This window comes from Geospiza fortis, unplaced genomic scaffold (assembly GCF_000277835.1).
Source record: "Geospiza fortis unplaced genomic scaffold, GeoFor_1.0 scaffold95, whole genome shotgun sequence".
Classification (NCBI taxonomy): Eukaryota; Metazoa; Chordata; class Aves; order Passeriformes; family Thraupidae; genus Geospiza; species Geospiza fortis.
The window spans coordinates 3,034,081-3,046,465 of NW_005054333.1; the positions used below are offsets into that span (position 1 = coordinate 3,034,081).

Below are 12,385 nucleotides of genomic sequence, written 5' to 3' on the forward strand. Positions count from 1 at the left end.
TTTGTAGCTTTTGTGTATTTCCAAGTGAACTAAAAACCATGAAACGTTTGCTGACCCCTAAAACCACAAGATCCTCTTGTCTTTTTAGTGCTTATGGCTGGCAGGTGGAAGACACCACTCTTAATTCTTGCTGAAGATGAAGGCTGGTGCTTTGTCCTTGCTAGCATAGTCTCCCTCTTGAAAGGTTTTTCCATATATAGTCAGGCAGTGCCATTCACAACAATTTCTGAGCATTTCTGCCTCTAATGTTAAAGGATTCAAGAAGCCAAGGAGCAATGGAAAATAGCAGTTTGAAAACTACTTTGATTTCAGCCCAGTGATATGTCGCCTGAAACAACTCACACCTGCTAACATACGTTTTGTAGACCTGATTGAAACAATGACATCCTCAAAGAAAGGTTTTTGACAGTGTAACAGGCACAGTGCACACTTTATTTTATCAGAATCTTTGTCTTTAAAAATGAGAGAGGAGACATGACTCCCCACCAAACGTGTTCTTATGCTTGGGTTAATTTCTTTCTGAGAAACACAAAGTAGGATTAATGAAAAACACAACAGATCTTTCCTGTAGATAAACTGACAAAAGCCTTCGTTCTTGCTCAGTAGTTGACAGCCATTTTAGCCCTTATTGGTAATTCTGAGTCTTAGGGCTAGCTCTCAAGTCATGCTGATGGTGTCGCTTAAATCTAGATGGTCAGAGCTTCAAAAGCAGGCAGAGAGAAGTGGTCAGTGTGTATTCGTGCAGATTAAATCCTCCTGGCCCTTCAATGCATTGAAGTGGAGAATTTGCCATTGCCTCCCTTGTTGCTGGTCAGGGCTTTGTAGCCCTCTTGGGCCTCATAAATATGAAACTTCCTCAGCCCAAAGCTGCTGAAAAAGCGCTGAGTTGTCTTGTACCTCCACATCTCCTCCGCACCCTGATCCTCCGTGTGCTGCACCGGGGCTGGCGCGCATGCTGCATGCTGCAGCCCATTCATGGGAGCGCCTTGGAAATCCCTGCCCAGCCAGACCCTGCTGAAATCAGCAGCACTCCTGGTGTAGTGCAGGCTGTACCTGCACAGAGACAGCAATGCCTGGGGAGGGGGAGCCTGGTGGGAGCTGAGTGCATCCCTGCAGGATTTGCACGCCGGGGGAGGCACGGCGCAGCGGTTGGGGTGCGGAGGGACCGTGTGCATGAGCAGTTTTATGGCCTGCGCTCTAAGTGGCTGGGTAGCTTTTGTACAGCTGTAAAGCATGTATAAAACATGTCTCAAATGTATTTTCATAGCTTCATAAAGTGTAGTTCATTTATGTAGGTACTTTTTATTGTAATCCTTTATCTTCAACATGGAACTGTTTCCTGGTCCCATTTCTATTTTTTTCTTCTCTTTCTTTATCAAATGGGGTAAAGAAGAGAAAAGAAAAACTGCACTTTTGTTACGTGCATCAGGAGAGTCCTTAAGTACAGTAATAGTGCCCTGAACTTGTATTTCTGTATTTCTAACCTTGGAATGCAGGCCTAGCAACTAAAAAGCCAAAATAACATTAATTATGACTGTTCCTCGCTGTGGTTTTTGGAGTATAAGTTTGGAACAGATGTTTGAGGGGAGAGAAGGGAGGGGAGGAAGGATGGATTGTTTCTTTTTCTCAGTCCCAACTGGTTTTAATTCTTTTTTGAACATTTTGCGAATATCTTTAAACATTTGCCAGAGTTCAATTAACATCCTGTGACTAAAGGTGGAAAATGTCCTACTTTGTTTTTCTTCAAACATATACCTGCTCTTGCTTCTCATGCCAAAGCCAGAAAAAGAAAGGACTCCAGCTGGCATAGGTTTTATTACTGTTACATTATTTTGCAGGTTAAGCCTCAAATTGGGAGGGGTCTGCTGGATTGATTTATTTATTTACTTTTTTTATTTTCATGATTTTTAAAAAGTGCCATGTAAAACACTGCCATTTAATTACAGGAAGGTTATGTTCTTTTTTGGTGAGTGTTTAACTGCTTATTCTTGTTTACATGAAGTTGTAGAAATCTAGTTTTTAAATATGTTTAAAGCAGAGATTGTGTTCTTGGGTTTATCATGTTTTTCCTGTACTGTGTATAAACACAAGATTGTACATTATTGAAAGCCCTTTTTTGTGGAAAACAGGATTGGGGGGAAAAGTTTATATAAGAATGCAAAATAACTTCCCGAGACTATTGGCGCAGTGTGACCATAAAACCTCAACAGCACATTGTGCAGTGACATTATAACAATTTGCTTTAGCACCTCTGCAGCGTTCTCAGAAAGCCCTGCTCTACAAAACACATGCCGTGGTATCAGTTGACTGTTTTTTTCCAGAATCAGTTCTTTACATGCATGTTTTTGTGATTAGTTGCTGTTCCACAAGTAATTGGAAGTGGTGGGGTTTTTTTAATTTATTTATCTTATTACATGTATGTTTTGTTTGCATTTATACATTCAGTAAGTTGTAATATATCTGCTTATATAGGTGTGCAAGCGGATTTATAAACTTTGGATTAGGATTTACAGTGCTTTAGTTTTAAAGACTATTCTTTGCTATACCAGTACCAAGACACAGATATATCAAGAAAGAAAATGGCACGCAGTTGCTCCTAAGGCCAGATAGAATCCAGCTGCTCCATCAACCCCAGTATTGGCTCTGGGGAACTTTTTTTTTTTTTTTTTAACCTGAGTATGTTAGTTCTCTTTCTATAGTAGCCCAAAATGGAGAGCAGATCTCATGAGTAAATAGTTCTCCATTTTGCTGACAGTGAAAAAGAATATGTGGCACTAATGTCATACTAATAGCACTTTAAATATAAAACTTTATGTTTATTTTGTACCTTTATCATTTTAGCTTAACTCCAACTTTTAAGGTGATTTCCCACATAGGTTAGCTCAGCTCATGATATACCAAAATACAATGTATTCAGATTTATGTTTTAGCAGCAGGAGTGTTTGCATGCTTTTCAAAGTGAATCCAAACCTTGTAATGGGATACATTTTCAGTCACTTAAAATTCAGGCTGAGCTTACACTGAGAGCACTGAAATGAAAACTGCAGTTGGTGTGAAATGTTGGAATTGACCTATCCACCATGTCATTTAAAACACCATTTTAAATGACATGTTTAACTATGTGTGGGTTCATCCTGTTTGAAGTACCACCCTCCAAAATAGCTGGGGGAAGGATCTTTTCAGACTGTCCCTGTGACTGTGCAATTTACAGTTGCCATTTGACTGGGAGAGAGGGGAGAGGATGTCCAGAAACACCTTCCTATAACCTTGGATGCTTAAATGTTCCCTCCTTTGGTTATAACAGTGGAGGTCTGAAAATGTGGTCTGAAAGCTACTCTTCAAGTGATGCAAACAAACACAGAAAAGTTTTTTGTGGGGGGTTTGTTATTTTCTTTAGTGCTTTCAAGTGCCTTGTGCCTAAAAATAATGGTAAAAAAGCATACTGTTCTTTGTATTTGAATCCGTGTTCACATCATTACATGAGGTACATTTTTGAAATTCTCTTGGTGCTTATTCTTTAGCTGAGCCTTGCTTCAGCCAGAGACAATAGAAAATTAGTTCTTCTGGGCAGTAACACATCCTAACAGCTCGTTATTTAGCACTTGATACTTGATCTGAGCCAGGAGAGGACTGGAAAAGAGAAAAGGAAGGGTGGTTTCTCCAGAAGGCATTGTTCTGGCCAAATCCTGCTCTGACTGGTGTCCTGGGAAGAGGAGGATGCCGGCAGCAGCAGCCAGAGCCCGCGGGATGCGCTGTGCTGGGCTGGCAGCAGCCAGAGGGACAGCCCTGAGCCCCCGCCCCGCCTGGCACAGGGCCAAGGCTGTGGTAAGTCCTAATTGCTATTTTCATGGCTCTGCTGTGATCATAAGGAGGGATGGAGGCCTCTGTCAGCCCTGGCAAGTGCCTGTTTGACAAACCATAACCATCTCAATCAGCTCCCACCAGTGACAGCGAAGTTCCGAGCACGCAGTTGGCTTTGAGCACAGAATTGCCCCACCTCACCCAGAAATGAGGATCGGGAATATTTACTGGGAGAAGAGCAAAAACTCAACTTCCTGTGCTTATACCCATGTGCTCTGGCCTTCACTGAGGTGAACCTAGTGCTTGTTGTGCTTAGGTGCTTAATCCAAACACTGGAATGGCACTTGCTGTCTGAAATGCCAGTGTCTGTGGCACTGCACAGTGCTCTGTTAAACCTCTCTGGGTTTTCTTCAGTTGTGTCTGTATCATCTTTGTGGACATGAATGGTAAAAGTATTTTTGAAAATGTAAGAAATTAATCTCAGTGGACTTTTTACAAAGGCTGAAAACCGCTTTCTGTGCTCTGAGTCCCCTCTCTCTACCCACCAAAGCAAGCAAGCAAGCAAAGATCCGGACTTAGTGTGTCTGGATGGTTCAGTGTCTGACCTTTGTTGATGGAGTTTGCAGAGCCAGTGCATTGTGCCACCTGTACCAGCTCTCAGCTGAGTGAGTCCTGCTACAGCTTCTAGAGTAAAGACTTGTATGGCTGCTGTTATTTTACTGTTTTGTGTTTCATTGCCCTGAGCATTTATTTCCTGTTCTTTATATGAAGGAAGAATATTTCATTTTGAATTACTTGATATGTTTTTAGATCAGCAATGAGTATCAGCTGTTGGAACATTGTCCCTGCTGTGTGCATCCATGGGCACAGAGGGAAGAAGTCTGACAAATCCATAAATGTCCTTTAGAGTTAACCCAAAATTCACACAATATTAATAATTCACTTTTTTTATCAAGGAAACTGTCGCATTATATGGGAATGCAAAGTTCTTAACATAAGAAGTGCTCTCATAAAACTGTTTCTATGAAATACAAACTGCAAGTCTCACGCGGGACAAAGTGTGAAGCTGAATTTTTATGAGAAATCCATGGAATTACCATGAACTTTCGGTGACACTAGCAATGTTGGTTCCCACTGCAGTAAGCTATTTGCTCACAGTTATTCATTGTATACTTAAATGTATGCTTTCTGGTCACAGAAATAATTGGCAAGGATGTTTTGGGTTTGCTTTTCTTCATGGGAGGAGAAAGGAAGAACTCATAATGTTCTTGATCAGAGGTCAAGATAGATCCTGCTCATTAAAATGGCACACACAGCTTGTGCTGGTTTAAATCAGCTTTGTCTTTTTTCTATTTAAAGGCACAGCAGAGAAGTCTTTAGATTTGAAAAGCGATGTAGCAACAAATGCTGTGCACCTGCTAGAAACAAGATTCATTTAAAGTTCAGGGGAAAATCTCTGTAAATCTCACAATAGAATGAATCCACTCATGCAAAAGGCAGAATCTATCTTAGCTAAAGTGGTGTGAATACAGAATAAACCCCAGAAATATAAAAGATAAGGCCACAGATTTTCAGTAGTGTAGCTGGGATGTTATCTGTTCCAGAATGTCAAATGAATTAGCTCTCTGCTAACTATTTCTGAGCTCTTTAAATTACTGACTTCATCTACTGCAAAATGAAAAAGTAGTAGATGGGCATTGAAGAGGTGAGATGTTTGCTGTAGGATTAAGTGACATTCTCCCTGATTTTGATAGGAAAACTGACTGGCAGCAGAGGTGTAGACCAAGTCTTTATGGTCAGTTTTGCTTTTTGTCAAACTACAAAGGCTTCTTATCCTGCAGGCAGTAATCATAATCCCTTTTCGTGCATGTCTTTACTTTTGTCTGTGACATAGACAGCTTCCTTTTTTGTGATGGGTTGTTTAAATGTGGTGTGAAAATTACAAGAGAAGTAACTTGCTGGAACTCTTTGTGACCCAGTATATTTTGTGGCTTCTCATAGCAGGTAATTTTATGTGCTGTCTGGCTCCAATATGGCATACTATGTGAGCTGTGCCTAGTGGAATTTGCCTCCCCTTTGAGGAGCAGTGGCATTGTCTCAGCATGGAAAATTGAAGGGGAAAAAAAAAGGCTGAGCTAGCATTCTTTCCTTGCCTTTCTTTTGTTTCATTTTTTGATCTGCTGAGGGCAGCACAGATGAAGTGAGTCTTTTTGGCAAGGCCACTAGAATGAGGAGTGGGGAAATGGCTTTGTGGGCCAGGACTGAGGGAATATTGCATGCGAGGGGGGGTGCAATATTAAGAAGATGTTACTGAGTTATTTGGATAATAAAGCAGTGGTTTAGGTTAGGCCAAGGTAGAACTGTGTAGGGTCTCTGAATGAAAGCCAGATGATGAAACTGGATATTATGTTAAAGAGCAATGATCTAGCAAGAAGCCTCAGAAAAAGCATTGCCAGAAGAGAGGGTTTTGGGGTTTTTTTGCTATGGTAGAACTAGTATTTAGTTATGGTAATAATATTGTATATTTGTACAGTCCCTTGCTGAAAGCATGTGCTTCTCTATCAGCCAGATGTTTAGATGCTTTGTCTTACAGAACTGTGTGTTGTCAAGTTTTGGGGGAGGTTGTTTTTTTTTGCTATTCAGACTTCTGAAGCCTAGTTCTCATATTTTTCAGTGGGAGGAACATTCAGTCTGCTTTCCAAGCATGAGGAGGAAGGGTAAAGCCATTGGCCCACATGCTACAGGAATGGCTCAGCTCAGTGCCCTGAGGGCAGCGTGCCCCAGCAGAGCATCCTGCTTTCCATGAGCATGGCAGCATCCAAGCAGAGTTCAGCAAGGCAGCTCTCTGGGACCTCTCTTGAAGAGTTACTGCAAACACTGCCCGAGTCACGCAGTTGTTACACCCTGGAGCAGGCCATAGGTTAGATGCAAAGGCACTTAAATTTGGGGTTTTTTCTTTTTCCTTTAAAAAAAGCAAATATTTACAGATATAATTGTGAAACACTAACCAAGTCTGGGAAAAAAAAAAAAGGCAAGCAATTAACTCACTCTGTCTTGATCAAAGTGCGCTGCTGCACGCTTCCCCTCGGCGCACGGCTGGTCCCGGGAACGCTGCCCAGGAGCCGGAGCAGCGCCAGCTCAGGTTGCAGTTTGTACACCTGACATGGAGCCTCCTGCTCCGCCTGGGAACGGCCTCCCAGAGCCACCGTGCTCAGCCCCGCGCCACTTAATTAAAATACCTCATCCAGAGGCTGTTTGTAATGGCAGCGCCAACCTGAGTGTCGTGCTTTTTGTTTTTCCTCTTGTTTTATTTCCCCCCTCTCTGATGTGTTGCACTCAGTTGGTGAGGCACCACATGGGTTGCTGCTCTTAGACACTGACAACTGAGGAAATTAAATTCTGAGGCAGAATCGGTTAAAAGCATGACTAAATCACTGTTGTTTTTCTATAACAACTGAAACAACATAATTATTTTAAGGTTGAATTTTTATTGCTAATGAAATTTTTCAAGGCAATAAATTTTTTTGCATTTTCCTTATACTAAGATCCTTTTAAATATATTTGGGATTTCTAATTTTTATTTTTTTAAGAAAGTAGAAGCAATTGAGTTCAGTAACACACTATTAGATAAAAGCAGTGATAGGCTGCAGTTCCAGCTTCATATGAAGTCATACTGCACCATTAGTATTACTGTTTTGTTCAAGTACATATTTATGTGGTCATTCATATGAAAAAGCTCATTGTATTTGTAAAATCTGTAGTGACATCTGAATTTAAAAATTTAAGATAATGGAGCATTTGCTTATACTGCTTAAAGAACTGCTTTGAGTATACTAGACCAAATCTTGCATTTTTGTTCAGGTAAGCCAATGAAAAGAAAACCATAAGGATGGTGTGATCTCACACATACTTATACACACAGGTTGGACTCCTCAGTCTCTCTCTTTCACTGAGTCTACCTTTGAAGTACCGGCAAACATTTTTACAGAATTGGATCTTACTGTACAAAACTACTAGAAAAATTAAAAGGGCACCCCCTAATCCCTTTAGGAAAACCTAAGGAAATGCAAAATAGTACTGACTGCAGCTTCTCCCCACTGCTTTATGTATCTCTTACTTTATACATCATATTGCATATTAAGTTTTAAAGAGCACTGATTGTTGCTTTATGAATATACTCCTTGTCATCACTAAAAGGAGTGGTGTCCCTAAGAGATGTTGCACAGTTTCAAATGATGTTTTCTTCAGGAGGACAAAATCCTATTTGGGCAGAAATCATCCGCTCTTAAGGGGACACACAACGGGGGGTGATTATGAAGACAGAAATTGTTGGTATCGGTGTTTAGAATTGTATGTTTTGTCATCCTAGGAGTGCATATGTGTGTTTACAATAGGGTTTTCTGTTTCATTTGCTTTAAAAAACCCCACTGAGCTAAAAGGTTTGAAAGGAACAGCTTGAGGAATTTTTTCCATCAAGATACAATCAAGGGCAGGAAATCGTAGAAGCAGAGTTGTGGTTTTGCCTCCATTTTTTTATTAGTTAATTAAACTATAACAACTCTTAACTTCATTTTAGGTTAACTGTTCCTAGAGTTCAGAAATATTTTAAGAGGTCAATAATGCTTTCTTTGGCTCTCGCTCATTCCGAGTGGGATGAGGAGCCTCAGTCGGCAGGGCAGGGTTTTCCAGATGTGCTGCAGGGCCTGTGCGTGCGCTCGTGTCAACGCTTGTCGCTGGTGGGAAACCGTCCCTCTTTCCTCATCTGCGCTCCATCCCAGACAGATGGGAGCCACGGGATAGAAACGTGGACAGCCTGACATCTGTCCTGACCAAAGCTCAGGAGCCCTGGCTGCTGGCAGCTACCAGTTGCCACGTGTTGTTACTCAGTGCTGAGTCTGACTGGGAATGCTGGGGAAGGGGGAGTCCAAAGAGGCGGTAAGTATGGAGTTTCAGCAGAAGCAGAAATACCCCTAAAAACCCACTGTACTTGGCAGTGTGGGTTTCCCCTGTGAATTCAGAATGTTTTAAAATGCCATGAGGCATCTGTCTGCATTTTCTCCTCGGTGGGTAGAGCTGCTCAGAGCTGTGCACTGAAAGGGCACATGAGGGAAGAGCCATGCAAGTGTCACATAACTGTCTTTAATAGCGGGAGCCATTCCAGCACTCGGAGCCAAATTGTCTTTCAGCAGAAAGGATAAAATTTAGCAGAGCTGGGAAAGGGAAAGAAGAAAGGGGAGGGGAAACACAGCACCACCTCCTGCTGACACCACAGAAGTTTCCCTCAGCTTTCCCTCTCTCTCCCTCTGTGCATATATTTTCTTTTTAATCAGCTGCGGCTCTTCCCTCCCCTGCTTTTCTTTTTTCAAGTGTATTTTTACAGTTGGAATTCTGCTTTTCTAATTTCTCTTGTTTCACATTTAACTTCTTCAGAGGATTTCATTAATAGTTATTGCAATTAAAAATAATAAATAAACTCAGCACCAGCTGCTCAGATGGCTGTCTTAGCATATCTGGAACATAATGCGGTCTGTTCAGGGCAGCCACACAATGCAATTTATACCCACACCTGAGGGAATGAATTTCACAACTATAATTGCTACAATATAATTCTTATTAATGTTGTGCTATAATTCCTATTAATTCCAAAGGGCTAGTAAATGCATTAGGACTTGTCAACATATTATTTTACACTGTTTATGATCTGTAGAATTACACTCTTCAGTATTGTATTGCATAAAGAAATGCCTTAAAATTAGCTTTAATTGGAGGAGGGGAGGGAGCACATTTTCCGTTAGGGCACTGGGAAAGATCCTGGATCCTGGTGTTTGAGAAGCAATGAAACTGCATTTTAAAATCAGTCCTTTGAACTTTCTGTGCCGTGCAGTTAACAGTTTATGAAGATATAATGCCCATCCTGGTTATTAGAAAAAGAACCACTGGTGTCTTTATGAAGGAATAAATAACTACAAGAAAGATACGGTTGTAAAATTTAAAATAACTGTCTTCCAGAAAAGACAAAAGTGGGGAAATTACAAGTCATTGTAGCTGATGTAATAAATGCAGAATGGGCTATCTTGCTGTGCTCTTATTTATTCTTGTTTTATCTGACTACTCTGCTTTTCTAGGTAGTGAATATGATGAAGAGGAAGTAGACTATGAAGAATCAGACAGTGATGAGTCCTGGACTACAGAAAGTGCTATCAGCTCTGAAGCTATCCTCAGTTCAATGTGCATGAATGGAGGGGATGAGAAACCTTTTGCCTGTCCTGTTCCTGGATGTAAAAAAAGATATAAGGTAAGTAGTAGTGCAGACCTGCCTCGTTTCCTGATGGTGTAGGTGGTGGGGAAAATCAGTTTGCACTCTTCTCATTTATTGGATTTTCACAATTATTTTTGTGATATTTTAGCAGAATATTTTATTCACTAGTTTCCTCTCAAGCACAGCCAAGCTTATCTGTTTTACAAGGGATGTCTGTCTGTCAAGAGAGATTACATATAGCTGCTCTTGCTTTACATGAGCAAAAGCTTTTAATAAGCTTTCTATTATTTAGACAAATTAATTGCAGAATGCCAGAGGTACTACAAGCAAAATAATCTCCTGGGTCCCCTTCAGAAACATGAAATAAAAAGCTTCTGTCCATCTGTGCCAGGAACAATTCCTTCTGCTTAACTCCTAGAGATACTGCCTCCTCTTTAGTGAGACGGTGCCCAGGATGCATTTTCTGTTAAAGATGATGTGTGGAATGTGGTGGTTAACATCGTGCAAGTCAGAATTCACCTTGGGAAGCCAGAGCCTTGCAGAAATTCTGGCATCGTTGTGTCCTGGGTCTGAGTTCCCATGACACATTTACACAGCCATCAGTGGCCCCACATGCATCCCCTTGTGTGACACCCTGGGAAACAATTCCCTGACACCCCCACCCTGCCCTGTTCTTCAATTGCTCTCCATCATGAGAAATTTTTGTCTTTTTTATGTGAGTGAAGCATTTCTAAACTGGAACCTTGAGCTTGCCAATGTAGAATATGCCAGGATGTTACACCAGTGTTGCTTCACATGCATCAGTGCAGAGACAGATGAAATTATGTGGAACATCTTGCACTTCAGTATGGCATTCTCTAACCACTGACATAATGGAAGTAGTGGGTTAGCACACTTCCTCTAAGTTGTTTTCTAAAGTTTTTGCATGAACTACTGGAAAATCCAACTGTACACCCTAGAAAAACCATGGTGGCTGGGTTGGTTGTATTTTATGGCTTGAGCTTTAAATAACTGGTAAGTAGGGACTTAAAAGAGAGCAGAAGTATGAAATAGAAGTAGAGGAAGGCAAATAGCATTTGAGATAAAACAGTTGTGGCAAGAATGGAAAACCTGTGCATAAAACCATGTAGTGGATGAAAGCCTGTTTCAGTGATGCTGCAGCAGCTCCCATAGCAGCAAATCACATGTCTCAGGTTCTTGTGCAACACTGTTTCATAAAACATGGAAAAGAAAGCAGTGTGCTCGTTTCTCAGGGACATCCAAGTCTTTTTGCTGAGATTACCCTGAACTATATAGTGTTTATTCCCCAGTTACAGGAAAAACTGAACACCAGGGCCAGGGCAGAGGGAAAGATGGTTTTGGACTACTTGCAAGCATTACTTTGCAGATAAACTCACATTATGGAGGATCAATACTTTCCTTGCGTGTGGCAGGAGCTGTGCCAGACAGAGGGTATGGTATAAAAAGCTAAATCCCCTAGCTCAGGAAGCAAACAAGCCATGGTGATTGTTAGAAGTCGTGTGCCCAGAGGGCATCTATGCATTGCAGAAAACATTCGCTTAATGGCAAAGTCTGGAAGGAGAACCCTGTAATTTGCTATATCCTGTCTGTTCTCTGTTTGACTGCCAGCCCTCTGTCTTTTTATTGCCCAAATGAGCAAGCTGTTTGTGCCTGCTCCTGCTATCTCACTACCTTCATCTCAAATGCATGAGGACTGTCTATAAGGGATATCTTGTACACCATTAATGGTAGACCAGCCGGGCAGGGGAACAAATTAATGACCCTTAGAGGGGCTGACAGGGAACAGCAGTAAATAAAAAGTACCGTATTCTTGTAAGAGACTCACCTCTGTTTAGTCCTGATAGAAAAGCACATTTCCTTAAACTCTGCCTCACCTCATTTCTCTTTTCTGTGGGCTCTGTTTCCTCCCTTTTTTATTTTCAGCCTATGTTTTCTCTTTTTGCATTTTTATCTTTGTTTCCTTCCTTTTAGCTTTGTGTCAGCTGTGTTTCTTGTTTCCTCTTTATCTTCCTTCTGCTTAACCCGCTTGTCTGACGGAGTCTGGGTAGGGAGTCCTGTGATCAAAGCACTGGGATTTTCTGGTGGGTACTGGATAATCACAGTCAGGACTGTAAAACAATTATAGTGCTCCAAACAGGAACACAGACATGCACATACAGTAATTGCCAGGCTCACTTTACGGCTGAGAAAGGATGCATTCCTTTAGGGAGCGAGGAGGAAAGGAGGATATACACAGTTTTCTTTTGTCTGGCCTTAGGTGACGTAAGTTTGAGAAGCAGAATGGTATTTTTAGAGATTTTATTT

At 41.3% G+C, this 12,385-nt stretch overlaps 1 protein-coding gene across 1 annotated transcript in view; it reads left to right on the forward strand.

Annotated features, from left to right (window-relative positions):
* Positions 1-12,385, forward strand: part of JAZF1 (JAZF zinc finger 1) — an 84,840-nt gene that overhangs the window by 66,038 nt on the left and 6,417 nt on the right. Inside the window, exon 3 of the mRNA XM_031057670.1 lies at positions 9,927-10,096. Coding sequence (XP_030913530.1) covers positions 9,927-10,096 — 170 coding nt within the window. The remainder of the gene's footprint in view (positions 1-9,926; positions 10,097-12,385) is intronic.